The sequence below is a fragment of the Macrobrachium rosenbergii genome, chromosome 54 (genome assembly GCF_040412425.1).
Source record: "Macrobrachium rosenbergii isolate ZJJX-2024 chromosome 54, ASM4041242v1, whole genome shotgun sequence".
NCBI lineage: Eukaryota > Metazoa > Arthropoda > Malacostraca > Decapoda > Palaemonidae > Macrobrachium > Macrobrachium rosenbergii.
In genome coordinates, this window is record NC_089794.1 from 12313144 (window position 1) to 12331827 (window position 18684).

Genomic DNA, 18684 nt, shown 5'->3' on the forward strand with positions numbered 1-18684 from the left:
TTATTTTTCAACTTGAAGCATTATGTATTTGAGAGAAATGTGTCTTATTTTCTCCTAGATTGTGTTTGCCTCTGTTAGTTGTTTGGGAGAAATGGCGTTTTTTTTTTTCTTTCATTTAATTCAGGAGAGAGAGAGAGAGAGAGAGAGAGAGAATAACCTTTTTCATTTTGGCTTTTGCTTGTCAAGTTCAAAGAAAAGTTTATAAAACAGCACTTGACTTATTGCAAATCTTAACCGTCTTGCCCCTTATAGGCTTTTATTATATCTAGATTATTATTAATATATAAAGTATAATACTATCTACGATTTATCGCTTCCTCTGAATTCAGAAATCATGTCTCCTATATATACCTTAGAATTTTTAGTTTAAAAGCCTATAACTTTTCTTAATTACTCAAATGTAAAAAGTGATATTTCACATTCTTGCTATAAATGCATTTCATACAAATTCTATCATATTTTTTTCATATCTATTTCAGGACTAACTTAGTTTAACGGGCAATTGAATCAATATACCAAGAGTTAACCTTCACCATACTTCCATTATTAGTTTATTTATCAAGATGGTGTCTTACTGCCGACGGTGGAAAGTCTATATATAAATATATATATTCCTATTTTGTACACGGTGGAGCATAACAGGTAAATTTATCGATTGTTGAATTAACTACGCTTTCTCTACAAAGGACTGTGTCAACCTTTACGAGCGGATCGGCTCTCGTAGCATAGAAAACGAGATTTTATTTTATTTATGATTCATCGTTCTACAATATGAAATATGAAATTTTCCTCGCACAAATAGAATGAAGAGGAAAATTGTGTCGAAGCTGCCAATATACTACACATAGTTAGATGCAGACTGATTACACATAGCACCAATTACAGATGAAAGTATATGCACACATTTACATAAAATGGGGACTTACATATTCACATGCCTTTTTCTGTAATTCTGCCTGAAGTTTGGATTGGCATATTTAATTCCGCGAGTTATTGTGAATTCTATTATGGTTGGTTTATTTGAGAATAAAACGTCAATAATCCAGTAAACGAATGAAAAGCAAAATGTTCATATCAATAGACTCTTTAGCAAATAAAACAAGCAGAAATAAAGGAAACTTATCAAGAAATCAAAGCCAGAGAAATTACAAATTAAGAGAGGAAGTGATAAGTGTCGACACAGTATCTAACAATGTTCCTACTGGAAGATTCTGCCATATTTTACGTGTAAATTTTATTCACGAGTTTTACTGTCTCAGAATTGGGAAAATATATTTGCTGAAAAATTAACCATTAAAGATTTTCTTAAGTATTTAAAAAATTGATATTTTCCATGAATTTTGGTTGTGCACATTCAAGTAATAAAACATCATGCATCAGATTCATATTTTTACTAAATTGGTTCCTATGTCACGACGATTTGGCGAAGTATAATTCAAGAAATTTTCAACTGTATGCGCAAAATTAACACCTCACTTGCAAGTGTAATGAACAAACTGATTCTCTTATTAAAAGGTTTTATTTTTTATTTTCGAGCCGATTATGCGAAAGAGCCGAGCGGAAAATGAACTTTAATTATTTGGCTTTCCGATGTTTCCCGAAATTACTCCAATAATTTAAGTAGTTCTAATGAAATTCACCAGAATTAGTAACAATAAATGAGGTCATTCAAAACGCTGAACCAATTCTAAGTAAAGGTTAAAGGTTTGTTTATAAACATAAGGGTTAATTCTCTGGAGGAGAGAGAGAGAGAGAATTTTCAAAAAAGCACGCGAGGAGAGAAGGTAATTTTTTTTATAATTGCCAATTTGAAATAGGACAGACTATGAGTGTCTCATTGAAAAACCAGTGTGAGCGTAGACTATTCATAATAAATGTCGTTCATCCTGTTAAAACGTAACAGAAATGTATGAGATCTGATGAAAAAGATACATTACTGCCCTTAAAGCTGATGACTACAAAAATCGTTTAAATTTTGTAGGGAATTGTAATGCTAAAGAATCTCTTACTTTTAAATAAATATTTTTGGCCGTTTGGTTAAAAAATTCAAACTATAAGTGCATAAGTTCTTTTATATATATATATATATATATATATATATATATATATATATATATATATATATATGTGTGTATGTATACTGTAATGTATATATGTGTGTGTGGACGGGTGTGAGCTAGAAAACCAGAAAATAATTTTTATTTAAGTGTGCACGTATTTATCTGTAATTAGTATAATTAACTATATGCCGGCACCAACTTTTGATTGTTAAACATTCTACCAATAAAATAATAGAGCATTTACCTGAATGACCATACCTCATTACCTTGGAAATCTTACAGAAAAATAACTAATCAGTCAATAAACCTGCTGTACATGTATTATACATAAGTCAAAATGTCTCCTCGGCAACATAATAACTCTTGATTGTTAAACATCGTCGTAAGCCAACATCGTAAAATCGTCAAAAATCAAAGAAAACATTTATGCTCTGAATGAAAACGATAAACTGCATTATTATTGAGTTTAATCCTTCAAAGATTATTCTGCCATTTTGGGGCCACTTCCGTCATCGGCGAATAAAACATGCTGTAAGCATGAAATAATTATAATATATTTGAAAATGTCTCGGATCGTCGTAAGCCGGAACCGCTCGTAAACCGGGACTGCCTGTATGTAAGTAAATGAAGGATTTTGGTTTTCCTACGAGTTCTATCAATGTCTGTGATATTTTATTAAGTCATGATTTTCATACGCTCTATAGTTCGACATATCTCATTTGAAATCGCTCTCGTTTTCAGACTACCTTGGAAAATTGCTGTATGCCATATCTCTGTACTTCTTTGTCAGTTTACTGGCAAAGTAATGAGATAAGTCAGAGGAAGGACATTAGATTTGAATGTAAAGTTGTTGGATGATAAGGTGAAGTTGTTACTGGGTTTCCGTTGGTTGGTCAGATTCCTGGCTTCCCAAAGGCATTCTAATTCCTCTAACACCGTATCAGGTTCATCTAAACCAACTAAGCCATTTGTATCTAAAATTTTAATAGTACTCAAGACATAACGTATACTTGCGTCAGACACTTTTATGTCACTCACTCTCACATCTATATTCGAAAATAGGCTTCAATTATTTCTGCTTAGTAAAAACTTCTAACTGCTATAGAGAAATTACTTCTACATTCTCTCTCTCTCTCTCTCTTGTCCTCACACACACGCACACACACACACACACACAAAACAAACACACTCATAACTAATCTGTATAGTCTACATTTCAAAATGCTCATCTATAGTGAGCTGAAGCATCTTTGAAGAATCAGTACATATCTTTAAGACGAAGCTCCTACTTCCCTGAAACTTTATTTTCGATTATATAATTCCTGTAAATGAGCATAATTCTTAAGGATATGTATATTTTGTGTCCATCTTACGAGTTTTGTTTATAAATACAAAGCATTCTTTTGATTATTTTACCTTGAAACAAATTTCGCGGAGGGAATTTTCTTTGAGATGAGAAAACTGTTTCCTTGTGGTTAAGTTCCTAGAAGAATTTTCACAATGAACTTTCCCTATGACCCGAATTCTTGCAAGGATTTCGCCCTCTGGGTAATTTCTCACGAGGAATTGACAACATCAACTTTCTAAAAGGAAAATATCTTTTAGAAGAATAAAAATTTGAGGTCAAGACCTTTTATACATATCACCTCACGACTAAAATAAGAAATGTGTAATGAATACATGTATATATGTGTGATTTTGTATACATATTTGAACATAGACTTATATATTCAATGTCAATGAAGGGAAGTGACTCAAAGTATCGGTGTACATAGAGACAACGTGTATCATAATCCTATTTGTCTATCTGGATCAGTTCTATCGAGGAAATCTCTTTATGTGATCTTGTATCTATCGATTAAGTGATCGGTGAAGTGTGACCTTTTTTATATAATAAAGAGTTATGAAGCGACCGTGTTCTTTTATTATCAAATGTGTTGATGCTACGATTGCAGAGGTGTGTCAGTAATGATAATAATAATAAAAATAAATATAATTACAGTGCTATTGATTCTCATTATTATTCTCATTAACATTACAGAGCTATCACTACCGTATAAACAGTTACTCTTTATTACGTATTTCTAAATGCAGTACACGTCAGCCCAGCCTCGCTACTTGTCAGCTATTATGGCTATGTTAACGTCAGCCCCAGCCTTGCTACTTACAGGTAATAGTTCCATGTCAATGTCGTCCCCAGTCTTGCTACTTGCGAGCCATTACAGTACTACCATATAAATAGCTACCACATCCTTGCTACTTGTGAGCTAATACTGAGATGTTACTTTCATATAAATGCTCGCCCCAGACTAACTATTACTAAGCTACTACTGAAATAGAAGTATCAGCCCGAGGCTAGCTATTACTGGAACAGAAATGGCAGCCCCAGCTTAGCTACTACCGAGCTTTTACTGAAATAGAAATGTCAGCCCCAGTCCAGTTATTATTGGAATAGAAATGTCAGAACCATCCTTACTACTTATCATCTATTTCATATAATCGTCAGCCCGGCCGTGCTAATTGTCAGCCATTACTTCTATATAAATGTCAACCCATCATTGCTACTTATCAACTACTACTTCCATAAAAATGTCAGCCCCAGCCCTACCATATATAAATGTCAAGAACAGGGACATGAAATAAATGCTGACTAAATATATGGTACTGACTGCTTCTTAGAACATTAATCATACAAATACATTTACGAACATTACGATATACCTCTAAGTAAAGTGTATATATGCAAAAATACAGAAAAACAATATTAACAGCGACAAAGTCAAACAATAATGTTGAAAGATTACAGCCTATTTTACTCTATGGTATGAACTCGCTTGCTATTATTTGGTATTAAACAGGAAAAATAAAAAGTTGATTATCAACGATATTCTCTTGATGAAAAATAAGATATTTTTTATGCCACATACATGAAAACCAAGACATTTTTAACCACATCACGTCGTAAACAAAACTTCCTAAGCGAAAAAATAAAAGTAATCAAATAAGATATAAAATATCCAAGTACCGAACAATTTCTGAAACCCAGACATTTTCTTGGGCGTGGGAGTTTACACTGAAGCAATTTAACCATACCAGATCGAAAAGCAGACGTGCTATAACAGCTGTTGCTGTTGTAGTTATATGCCAACAACTGGCATACAGCTACAACAACAGCAACTATTAAGAAAAAGAACGGGCGAGGAGAAAACTCAAATAGAGCTAGAACACTTTGAAACAATTTCCAATTAACTTGCTTGTAAAATCCCATCAAAGCTCCTAACAAGAAGTCCCCAGTGTCTTACTCTTGCCGCAGAATCGTTGTTTGGTTATTCAAAGCCCTCTCGAAGTCCCTCTAATCCCGAGTAACGGACTTAAAAGAGTTCATTTAAGGTTTCTTTCTGGGTCGTCTCAGTTACACAGCTCCTCTCCTAATCGCCGGGGATTAGACATTTTTATGGCTCTGCGCTTATTCATCGTCTTCGAGATCGCTCCAGATGCCGAGGACTTCCGCCGTTTCATCTCTCTCTCTCTCTCAGTTATGTAATTTCTTTGATGGCTGTGCGGAAACCATTTATTTAATTCTAAATTCATGTTGTATTTACTTATAGATCCGCTTATTTAATTTTATGCTTCTTTCATTGCGTCAATTATTGGTGATTAAACTATCACCAAATCATTCTTTTGTATATTAAAGTTAAAAATGACGCAATATCTACGTGCTATGGTTAGACTGAATCACTCCTACATTCAAATCAGCCTTGTTCGTTCGTTTTACACGTATATATCCCCAACCGATATCAATGAAGCTAATCGTGACTGCAGAAACTTTTGCTCAGCCCATACCATTGTCTGCAATGATAGCTATGGAAATTTACAGTGAGCCCAAGAAGAGACAAAAGAGACTATGAAGTATACCGACATTTTGCCGTCTCATAAGAACATCAATTCATGACATACATTAACAATATTGTTTGTATTAATACCGAAGAGTCTGTTAAAATGTTATCTTCTGCTTCATCTCTACTGGTAAACGCAAGTCTTCGCTACCTAATCCCTCTTCTTACAGCAATGTCTACATGAATATGAGGTAATAATTCATTACAGTTATGTGTGTGAGAGTTTTCTACAAATTCCTATTCAGTAGTGTTCCTTAATATATATATATATATATATATATATATATATATATATATATATATATATATATAGATATATAGATAGAGATATAGAGAGAGAGAGAGAGAGAGAGAGAGAGAGAGAGAGAGAGAGAGAGAGTGCGCCACAACTTAGTCCACTATTAAGGATTCTCTTGGATCTTACCTGGCGTTTATAAGTCTGCTTGCAAGTGCTTGACAATTACAGATTATCCCTTATTAGCTGGAATGCGATAGAATAGAGCCAGTCGTACAGGTGGGTGATAGGGTCACTGAAGAGAAGAAAATGTATGGAATGAGAGGAAAAGCAATAAATCAACGTAAAACAGTTTACTTAGTCAATTTACCTTTGTCCATATACAACAGAACGAGGTTGAATTTGCTTAAGTAATTAGGAGTAATTATCTGTATTTCATTAATGAAGCATTGTTCATATAGTAACAGTAGTTATTTATTAATATTTAAAGATTGCTTTTTTTTACTTTACTGTATGGCTTAAAAATCCTACAGCAACTTCTACTGCCGGCAAAACACCAGCTTAATTTAAGAAAACACTAATTAAATATATCATTATCTATCGCATTACCTCATAAAATCGACAAAGTTACCTTAAAAACTATCTAAACGTATGAAACTATGTTAATGAATAAATACGGGAAGAATTGACAAAAAAATGCGTAAATTATGAATAAAATAAAAAATAAAAAAAAGGGCGAACTGAAAGCTCACTGGGGTTATAGGTCAACAGGAAACCTAAAAAGTTGGAAACAGAGGCTGTAAGAGATAGCTGTTTTTAAGGATTACTTTGCACCATGCGAAGACTTACGCATGAAAGAGAAACAAGTGCTATAATGATGAAAGGCATTTACATAACAAAAAAGCTCTAACCTGCGAATCACTAAGCTGTTAGGAAATTGAAGCTGAGTAAATAAATTCAAGATGAATGACATATATATATTATATATATATATATATATATATATATATATATATATATATATATATATATATATATATATATATATATATATAGATCGAGTTAGATAGATAGACAGAGAGGTGAATCGATATATATATAGATAAATATATACATGTCTTTCTCGATATAGTGTATGTATGTATATATATATATATATATATATATATATATATATATATATATATATATATATATATATATATATATATATATTTATATATATATATATATATATATATATATATATATATATATATATATATATATATATATATATATATATATATATATATATATATATATATATGAGAGAGAGAGAAACTGTATTTCAGAGATGAGTCAAGCAATCTTTCTATTACTAATTGCTAAAATTTAAAGAAAAGAAAATGAATCCATTTGTTCAGAGAATAATTAAACTAGATAACCGTCAGAAAAAAAGCATAAAAAATATTCCTGGATATAAAATACCCACCCGATTTCCAGCAAATTGGAATTGGAATTGGGATATAAGATTTAGGCCAAAGGCGAAGCGCTAGGACCAATGAGGCCATTCAGCACAGCGCTGAAAATAATTTGAAACCATTTATAAGAAAGGGTGGAGAGTAAGACTGGAGAAAGGATATGAACGGAGTTACAGTAAAAGGAATTCAAGGGGCTGAGTCTCGGGGTCGAAGAAACGCTGTAGTAAGTTAAGTATACCTTAGTTTAACCAGACCACTGAGCTGATTAGCAGCTCTCCTAGGGCTGGCCGGAAGGATTAGATTTATTTTACTTGGCTAAGAACCAATTGGTTACCTAGCAACGGGACCTACAGCTTATTGTGGAATCCGAACCACATTATAACGAGAAATAAATTCCCCTAATTCTTCATTGGCCGGTCGGAGAATCGGACGCGGGACCAGCAGAGTGCTAGCTGAGAACGATACCCACCCGTCCAATAAGGACCTAGAAACGCTGGAAAATACCTTACGCAATGCCTACATCGCACTGCGTGAGGAGCACTGATGGCACTACTCCTTTATGAGGGAATTCCAACCAAGCCCGTTTCTGTTGTCTAGAGAGAGTCCAGAGGTCGTCACAAAGCCTCTTATGCCTTTTACAATATAGGATTTAGGCCAAAGGCCAGGCGCTGGGACCTGTGAGGTCATTCGGAGCTGAAATGGAAACTGACAGTGAAAGGTGTAACAGGAGGAAAACCTCAAAGCAGTTGCACTATGAATCAATTGTTAGGAGAGGCTGGAAAGTCAACGGAAGAAAGAGACTATGAACGGAAGTACAGTAAACGGAATGAAAAGGATTGCAGCTAGTGGCCGAAGGAATGCTGCAAAGAACCTTAAGTAATGCCTACAGTGCACAGCATGAGGTGAACTGACGACAGTAACCCCCTTACGGAACTTATGCCTTTTAGTTCACTATTGACGTAACCTCTCAGATGGATCCGACTGACTGAGTGAGTGGTTTTATGATATCCAGGATCACAGCTACAAGGATTGCAGACTCCGTTCACAGAGATGGCAGATGCTATGAGGTATTTTTAAAAAAACAATAATTTAAAACCATCATACCCTACATACTGAGGGGGAGCATCCAGTCTCAAAGAAATGGCAGAACAAAGATAAAACTGACAGACAGCCAGAGATATTAAAATGCAAATACTGGTAAAGGTAAGCGATAAACAAATCAATAATTTTTTAGACAAGATAACACACCATATATATATATATATGTGTGCCTACATACATACATATACATATATGTGTGTGTGTGTGCATATGCATATATGTATGTGTATGTGTACTGGCTTATTTATGTCTGTGACTTAGCAAATCGTACCGATACTACTGATGGTTAAATTTCATATCTCCGTATAATCAGCCTCTATCAAAATCCCTTAGTATTGATGTATACGGCCGTATAATCACCTGAAATTCTCATCATCAGGGTTGTTAATACCATTCACGTGACACGCAAAAAGTGTCACTCACATGCCAGTCGCAACCCGTGCTCTGACTGGCTGCTAAAGCCACGTGAATGACAAGTCAAAAGGAAGGGTATCGCGTGTTTCAGCAGTTGGGGTCTTGGGTTGGGCTCTGTGCATGTGGGCAAACACGGCATTTTTTTTGTCGGTAATGACTTCCCATTCGTTATTTTCTTTTCATTGGTTTTCTTAAACTTCTACTTTTGACTTTCTAAAGTCTCGCTGTTTTCTTTGCCACTTACTGTTGCTGCTGTAGGTTAACTTGGCCTTATGCTAGCACGGGCTCTTGCTCCTAGAGCAGCCAACTATCTCTGATACTTACAGAAGGAATAACGCAAGTGGTAGATAGTGAGAGTAATGAGAGAAATGAGGGACAACAGGAAAGTAATCGTGCAAGGATTTACGAGGGTACATGGAGTAGACAAGAACAGAGTGAGAGAGAAAAGGGTAATAAACAAAGAAATTTAATTAACACTGGAAGTAAGCAATGACAAGGAGAAAGGTTAGTGAGCAAATGGGCTTTAAAAGAAAACATGCAAATGAGGACACGCTAAGGTCAATACAGTTCATTGTCGATGAAGATAGTATTTTGAAAAGAGACAGATCTGAACTAGACAAGAGTAAAATGGTAAAATGAAAACATGGAAATGTTTGCTTAGATAAAAGGAAGAATATTAAAAAGTTGAAAAATGGAAAGGCATGAGGAGACTGAGATTATAATTGAGATACTGTATTATTCTGGGGATATTGTAATCGAGCAGCTGACCTTGGTGTGTAAGGTAGAGCTGAATAAGGGAAATGTTCCAGACAAACAAGAGGAGAGAATAATAGCTCTCGAGTATAAGGTAAAAGGTGATAAATCTGGATGTGAAATGGCAGACCTGGAATCGAGTATGTAATGATTTTGACTGAGGACGTAAGACGGATAACAGCAGGATTTGTAGGTGAATTTCGACAAGGAAGATAGGGTACATATAATCCATTTCAAAACTCAAACTAGAAATTACATAAACCACTTAACAGATGGAAAAAAGGCAGGAATGGGGCTTCTAAATTTTGGGTGTTGAACGAATGCTCTTATAATCAATCAAATGAGCGTTTAATATAAAGTGAGAAACCCATTAACCACTCTGAAGTGTCCAATAAGAAATTTCATTTCACTTTTGGGTAGCAATTATGGGGTGGGGTTAGTAATCTAGTCTCCATTTGCGGATGAATTTTCTTAGATAAAATGTTACCCCCTTAAAAACTGAGGATATTTCAAGGAAAATAATATGATAATAAATTTCTTATTCTTAAATACATCCCTTTCCATATAACAACTTGTCAACAAATTTCAACAGACTTCAAAGATTCAACTCCGAAACATAAATTAGAAAATAATTTTGATAAAGAAAATTTACCATCAAGGAAAAGAAAAATTTCCAGTCAATTAGGTTCGACTGTAGGACTGCTGTTCTCGTAAGAATTCTCGCGGGATTTAGACGCAGGCAGGAGGGCATCCAAGTCTGCATTGGATATTTTCTCCAGACGATTGTACCTGCAACGAATAAATTGCCCGTTTTGTTCATCAAGAGTAACATCAGTTCTAACAGCGCTAGAAAGGAAAGAATGTAAGAAAACAAACACTGACCACTCAGTATCACCTGAAAAAAAATACATTAGAAAAATATAGACGAATATTGTAGAATCCATATTAGAGCCATTTTAGTTTAACGAGTCCACATCGACCCTCGTACCATTAGCCGTATTTTTTAGCGCTTTTCTTAACCCTCTTTGACTTAATCCCCGTTGAATCTGAGCATCACATTTCTTGTCAATATCTGGGAGCAACTATCGGTGCTATGGAATTATCTCCCCTCTTGCTTCCCTCGGTGTTTTTATAATCTTAACTTTCTCAGTAGGGGGTTTATGGCTGCAATCTGCACTAAAACCTGCTCTTTGTCATTATAGTTTGAGGCTCAGGCTACAAAAAGGTATAAGGTCCGTAGGCCTTTAGATAAATGAAATAGGGGATTAGTGCAAATCTATAAAGGCGGATTATGACCAATTATTTTTAATCCAGGGGTAAATTTACCCCCTAGGAGTAAAAAATAACATGTAAGAGAGTAAACATATACCTGAATATTAACGTTAACGTTTTCATCAACACCTCGTCTAAAGAAACTGGCTGACTCAGTGAATGGTACGATTTCGTTCGCATGATTAACAACAGCGATATTTCCATCTGTTTACTTTTTGCATTAATTCGTGCTACGACTTACACCATCGGGCCGAGGAAGTACATCTAAGAACCTACTTGTAATGCATAAAAGAAGCCGAGGAGACAGACGAAGAAGGCTGCTTGCGAGGTGATGTGGCCAGGGCCACCTTCCTCTGAGAGGACTCGCTCGTGGCCCTGGTGCCAAACCTTCGATGGCCCGTCCCCCTGGCGTCCAGATTCTTATCCGGAATTTTCGGCTCTTGCAAATGGCTAGAAGACTGATTCTTTACCATCTTGGGAGTGGGTGTCCTGCTGACATTCAGCCCGGGAGTGTGGAGTGACCCAGAGCCTAAGAACATCTGGGATACTCGTCTCAGGAATGGCGGCTTCACGATGTTTGCAACAGATGACTGATCCCCCGGTAGCGACTGGTTGAGGTCTTCTAGAATTGGATCACGCTGCAAAATACACCAGTGGATAAGCATGTGATGTAAGTATATGTGTGTGTACGTACATAATATATTATATACACATACATGTATGTGTATATATATATATATATATATATATATATATATATATATATATATATATATATATACATTATATATATATATATATATATATATATTATATATATATATATATATATATATATATATATATATATATATATATATATATATATATATATATATATATATACAAATTCAAATATCTCAAATTTCTTGGACCTATCCTCCCCGTATCTGATTAACCTCCTGATTTGAATGATTTTCAAGATTAGCCCCGACCTGCTCCGACAGCATCTAGTTCCCTCTCAGCTAGTTGCAAGGAGTCCAGACTTCTTATTCCTCTTGATACCTTACTTCACTTACTGGCTGCCTATGAACAATAGCTAGGTTGGGATAATGCCTGCTTGGCCTAAATCAACAAACCAAGGTACTAAAGCTACCTTTACTCTTATGGCACGTGTTACAAATATAAACATACACACACACATTATATAGATATATATATATATATATATATATATATATATATATATATATATATATATATATATATATATATATATATATATATATATATATATAATGTGGATGTGTGTAAATCAGAGAAATAAAAAATTCTGGCATTTTTAAACTGACCTGGGACCTTCAAAAACATGACAAGGTCAAAAAACTTTAATTAGAAAACTACCAACTTCAAAGGTACTTACCTGCCAAACTTCATCGAAACCAGAGTTTAAAAATATGATTATCAAAATAATATCTTTCAATACAGCCAGACATTTATGAAAAAAACTAAGCCATTATTCCAGGTAGTAATTATTAGTCATTACTGCAGATTATACGCACTACAACATCCCACACAAACACAATGGCATTCAGTCAAAAACCAATGACCATTTTATAATGAGAAAAGTTATCTGAACATAATAGGCAAATATGAAAATAATGATGACTATTTACAGCTGAATGCACGCTTTAAAAACCGTAATGAAAATGACAGTAATTGGAAATGACAATAATCACGTCCATCTATACCTTTGGAAAGGGCACACCAGGTGAGACGTCGCCACAGGACTTTGAAAGGTGACCCTGAGACTGACAGAGGCATTTGGGCTGGGCTCCTTCTCTGTAAGGTCCTACGTTACAGTTGCTCTCACCGGCTGGGTGGAAGAAGGAATGCCAATTTTTTTATATGTAGCAGTGTGTGTGCAGTGAAGTCAATTTATAATTTGTATATCGTATTTAAATATAATATACTGTATATATATATACATATATATATGTATTATATGGTTTAAAAACGATATACAATTTATAAATTGACTTCACTGCATACATACACACACACACACACACACACATATATATATATATATATATATATATATATATATATATATATATATATATATATATATATATATATATATATATATATATATATATATATATATATATATATATATATATATATATATATATATATATATATATATATATATATATATATATATATATATATATATATATATATGAGAAACAGCTAAAGGAAGGGTTAACTGATCGAGCTATCAAAAGCTTCAGTTTAACTACAATTTACAATGTATATATGTATATATATACATATATATATATATATATATATAATATATTTATATATACTTTTTTAAATATGTACATATTTTTTAATATGTATATATATATATAGATATATGATTATTTTAATCACTGCTTCTTTTTGATGACTGTCTACATCAACTCTGAAATATATGAAAACAATAAAATCCTTTGATTAGCTACTGGCGTTGATAAAGGGAATGCCAGCACAAACGGCACAATTCCAAGAAACTGAAAAACGTTCTCTCAAAAAAAGGAAAGTAACAACAAACCGTACCTGCCACAAAAACACTGTCATTGCTGTCAAATGAAAAATCACCAGGTTCCGGGGATTTACACGGATAATTTGCAGAGACAACGTGTCCAAAAAGCGAGCTCTGTGGATTACGGAAAAAATAGCCATCAAGAAATGATGAAAGTCTTTAGTAAACGCAAGAGTCGACGGGTACTGGAATGCTGTAAGTGTTATTTTATTCTTTGTTTATACGTTGTTATTTGTCGTTCACTGATAATTCTAAAGGACTGTTTAGTATTCTTTTGTATTCTACTTTCGAAAAAATGTTTTCTTTGTGTTATCTGTCGTAAAAACATGACCTTGATTTGCTTCGTTTCATAAACGGGATGTTCAAATTGACCCAGCTGCCCAAAATGGCAGCATAAATAATGTCAACAATGCAAAATACAGCTAAAAAGAAAGATGCTTCGGTTTCCAAGCTAGCCATGAATTGCTGCTTAAATAACAGACACTATATATATAGATATATATATATGATATATATATAATATATATATATGTGTGTGTGTGTGTGTGTGTGTGTGTGTGTGTCGTACAAATGGGACCTATCTGAGAAATATGTCAACAGAAATAGGAAATATTTCTATATCATTTTAACACAGTTTCCTGGAATATAAGTCATCAGTGCGGTCAGTCATGCGCTTGACCAGCGTATGGCGTTATTAACATACAAAAGTAATTTCAAATCAGGCTGAACCACAAAAGGGATTCAGTGAGACTACTGTATGTGGCATTACCTAACAACTTAAATATAGTTCACTTTCTCCTACGATATTTCACTGAGAATAAACTCATCATGAGAATGCATCCAGACGAATATTACATGCAATACACCTTTACTCGAAAGTAATATCGGTGGTCAAGCACTTGCTAAATAATAATTCCATTTAGGAATACTGTTTTAAAAGATAGGTTTTGTGTGCATTACTGTAACAGAAGATTGCTTTCATAATTTTTGGAAACAATCCTTATCAAAATATTTACTGCAAACTTTAAAAACACAGTCACAAAAAAGGATTCATTTTTAAAACAAATCTCTCGGAAATATACAGCAAAGGCGACCATCGCGATAATGGAACAAGACTGCCACTGAATCTCACCTTGTCTTGAGTCAGATTTCGCGACTGGTCCCAGCACTTGTTTCCGTTGTCGCTGGAAGTCGAGATCGACCGCTGTGAATGCGTGAAATTACAGAGGACGCACATGGACAACTGACTCAGCTTGGACTGGCAAAGGTCTGGAGCGCGCCCTGGAAAGGGCGAAAGTGTGCCACTCTGGAACGAAAAGCTATCGATTGTGGACGATGTATTCCAGGATTTCAGTGGGAAATTGCAGTGCATTGCTGTCTTCTCTTCCTTTGAAGGCGTTAAGGGGACGGTCTTGTTAGACGGCGCGAGAGAAGACGTGCTTGGCCACAGGTTGAGGTCGCACGAGGTCACGTTGTGGGCGCTGAGAGACACCTTCGGCCGTCTGTTGGGGCGTTTTACGCTGATGCCCAGGTTGTTGGTGGGGGTTCCTTGAGAATGACTCAGGTCCTGGGATGTCCGAACGGCCGGAGTAGGCCTAGCACTTGCATGGCTAGACAGTCTCGGTCGAGTGAGAGCACTTGGCATCCTTCCGTTGTTGGTGATTTTGTTGTTGCTGCAGCTGCTGCTTCGGTTGATTCTGTTGTTGTTCAAATTATCTGGTATGGAAAAAAAATTAGATAAAAAAAAACACACGTTACAAGCAAGAATTATCTGAAAAGGTATTTCAATTTTCCGAAAATATGAGAAGGTAAAAAAATACCTGTATAAAGGATGGCCATTGTTAATCAAATTCGTCACAGGTACTGTATGATGATATTATAGGAAATAAACATAAAATAAAATCACATTTACTTGAAAAAAAAAGAAGCTAAACGTACTACTTTTTCTTTTCCAGCGACACGCAGCTTTACATTCAGAAACAGATAATGCTAAATAATGAGACAAGGGACAAAGATTATAAGACATAATGAGACAGTGGGGGGAGATTGTAGCACATTATGAGCGGCAACAAAGATTACTAAACCTGAAGAGAAATTGAGGAAGTTTGTTGTATGTAAGTACAATGAAGCAACGAAGGTTTACGTACAAGTAAGCGATGCCCTTTAACAATGAAGCAATCAATGTTTACATATAAGTAACCAATGCTCTTTTACAATGAAGCAACCAATGTTTACATATAAGTGAGCAATGCCCTTTTACAATGAAGCAACCAATGTTTTTATGCATAAATGACCAATGCCTTTGTACAATGAAGCTACAAATGTTTACAGATAAGTAAGCAATGCCCTTTTACAATAAAGCAAACGATATTTGCATATAAATAACCAATGCACTTTTACAATGAAGCAACCAATGTTTACATATAAGTAACCAATGCCCTTTTACAATGAAGCTACGAACGCTTACAAATAAATAACCAATGCCCTGTTACAATGAAGCAATGAAAGTTTAAATATAAGTAACCAATGCATTTTTACATGAAGCGATGAATGTTTAAATATAAGTAACCAGCCCTTTTACAATGAAACTACGAATGTTTACATGTAAGTAACCAATGCACTTTTACATCCCAGGCCTGAATAAAACAAGCAAAAGAACAAGATTGAACAACAGTGTCTCAATCAAGGTAAACTTGATTCTCAAAGGCATTAAGAGTAGGCCTATACGGAAAAGGGAGCATGATAAAGCTCAAAGCTTCCATTTTCACTATCATTAAATTAACCACCAATGCAAATAATTAAGCAAGTCATTGTCTCAAAATTTCATAAATTTTCCTCAAGTACTCGACTTACCTGGATGTAAATACCGGAGAGATTTCTGCATCGTTTCTGGTTCCATGTAGTCAGGTTCATCGCAACTCTCGGGACTAAACTGATAAGATAAAAAGTTACAAAATTGGAAGGAAGCTTTTATAAAAATCACTACAAATGCTTCCGTAAGGAAAGTAAATATAGAGAAAAAATATAAAGTTGCGTTTAATTTGTTCTGATACTGCAAAGTCAAATAAAAAATATAGTAGTTCATGATCAATTACAATAAATTATAAATAAACATCATCTAACATGGAAAACACACTTATGCAGGGGTAAATATGAATAAATTTACTACTAAAAGGATTTTATTGAACATTACGGAAATTAAATTAAGATCGATTCTGACTGAAAAATTTTACCATTTGTCTGTAATTATTTAAAAAACTAGCTAAATCTACATTTCAGTTAACTATTTAAATTTAGAGGAACAAAAAGAAAAATGTAAAAAGCCTCTTTTTATATGCCTCATTTGATATACCTCTGAAAGGTAAAAAAAAAAAAAAAAAAAACACTAGATCTATCAAGCCATACAATTTCGTTCAGTTCGTACAAAATTTCACTTGAAATTAAATTTAAAAATACCATACCTGAATCAAATTAAGTTTCTTAACAACAGGACCAAAAATTCTATTGTAAAACGCAAAACATTATGCAACTAGGTAACTAAAAGGCTTTACAAATCATAATGCATTTATGCATTAAAAGGGAAAAACAGAACTGACAGATGATACATAGTTCATGTTAGCCTGAGGTGGGATGTTATCCTAATTACTTTTGTTCTCCCATACCATACTAATAAATTACAAAGATTCATTTACACCTTTAGTAAAAATGGACTGAAGACTAATACATTTATTTTCGTGTTCTTTCTGATGTGAATCCTTGACGGAAATATACTTAAACCCTCACTAACAAAGGGAACCTAATGACTGAATATACACGTCTTTGGCTTTCACAATGCAGTTGGCCAAAAACTTCTCCTACCCCAAAATCCCCTCTTTCCGAAATATCCCCACCCATAAATCCTCACTGGTCTTAAGAAATCATTCAAGAAAGTGACAATACGCCCCCAACCCCAGCCCCTCCCACAAAACCAAGTTCATCCTTACCGTCTGGCGACAAGGGCTATTACCCTTCCGTTGCTTCTGCATTATAGGTGGTGGTGGGGGGGCTTTTGTGGGCACTGCAGGAGGGCACGCGTGATAAATGTGATGCCCACGAGGTTGGGAGCTCGTCGTTCGAAAGGCCACTTCCCTCTTCGAAACATCTTGACTCTTCCGACAAGGAAAGTCCTTGAGGTCACCCCTAGGAGTTGGGGGGCACTGATGTCTTTGGTGAGCGCATGCGCCAACATTCTGCAGCCTTGATGCTAACATGGTTGTCAGAGCCACTGGAAAGGTGTTGGCGACTCTTGTTATTATTATTATTGAAATGAACCTTACCTCTCTATTATACTCGTATAGTTTTTACTTCCGCGCCAGCGGTAGTAAAAACTATGTAAAGGAGAGGTAAATATTGAAAAAATAAGTCTTGAATTAAGTATTTATAATACAACTGGTAGAGGTAACGGTAGAAATTATTACTAATATAAGTTCCTGTTGTTTCTCAAAAAATAGGAGCGTTCGAGGGAAGGTAAGGTTAAACAATATACAAAAATGAGTTAGGGCCATATTCATCCCACAACTGCAGAAACAGCCAGGGGTAAAAACACTTGCAAAAACAACTACAAAGGCAACCAAGGGTAAAAACCGCTGCAAAAACAACTACAGAGACAACTAGGGCTAAAATCCACTGCAAAAACAACTACAGACACCCCTAGGGGTAAAACCCACTGCAAAAACAACCTTAGTCCACCTGGATATAAAACTCTGGTGACTCATTTACATAACTTGATGATAAGACACTAGAAAGCCTATAATAGGCGGCCTTGGGATTTGTCTAAACTGACCTTCCTGCCTTCCTCGTCTCTGCGTGGCAAGTCGTTCCTCCATGACGTGGCGACGCAGTGTACGTCGTTGCTCTTTCAAGTAACGTCTGACTC

General features: G+C 34.9%; 2 protein-coding genes across 12 annotated transcripts in view; one reads left to right on the forward strand and one right to left on the reverse strand.

The window, feature by feature from the left end:
- LOC136834746 (kin of IRRE-like protein 1) overlaps positions 1 to 1379 on the forward strand; it is a 237787-nt gene extending 236408 nt beyond the window's left edge. For all 3 annotated transcript variants that reach the window (XM_067097346.1, XM_067097347.1, XM_067097345.1), the window contains one exon: positions 480 to 1379. The gene's annotated coding sequence lies outside the window, so the exon portion shown is untranslated. The remainder of the gene's footprint in view (positions 1 to 479) is intronic.
- The window catches only part of LOC136834745 (uncharacterized), a 179301-nt gene that overhangs the window by 18338 nt on the left and 142279 nt on the right, over positions 1 to 18684 (reverse strand). For 4 of the 9 annotated variants that reach the window (XR_010851863.1, XR_010851867.1, XR_010851868.1 and 1 more), the window contains 9 exons: positions 18592 to 18683; positions 17753 to 18033; positions 16623 to 16701; positions 14902 to 15485; positions 13784 to 13883; positions 12925 to 13049; positions 11471 to 11832; positions 10575 to 10711; positions 6381 to 6486 (listed from right to left, as the gene is read on the reverse strand). Coding sequence is in view for 3 of the 9 variants with exons in the window: in XM_067097341.1 (XP_066953442.1) it covers positions 10600 to 10711; positions 11471 to 11832; positions 12925 to 13049; positions 13784 to 13883; positions 14902 to 15485; positions 16623 to 16701; positions 17753 to 18033; positions 18592 to 18683 (1735 nt within the window). In the remaining 6 variants the exon portion in view is untranslated. Of the gene's footprint in view, positions 1 to 3206; positions 3644 to 6380; positions 6487 to 10574; positions 10712 to 11470; positions 11833 to 12924; positions 13050 to 13783; positions 13884 to 14901; positions 15486 to 16622; positions 16702 to 17752; positions 18034 to 18591; position 18684 lie in introns of those variants that run through there. The other 5 variants (XM_067097341.1, XM_067097344.1, XM_067097343.1 and 2 more) reach the window with 3 other exon arrangements.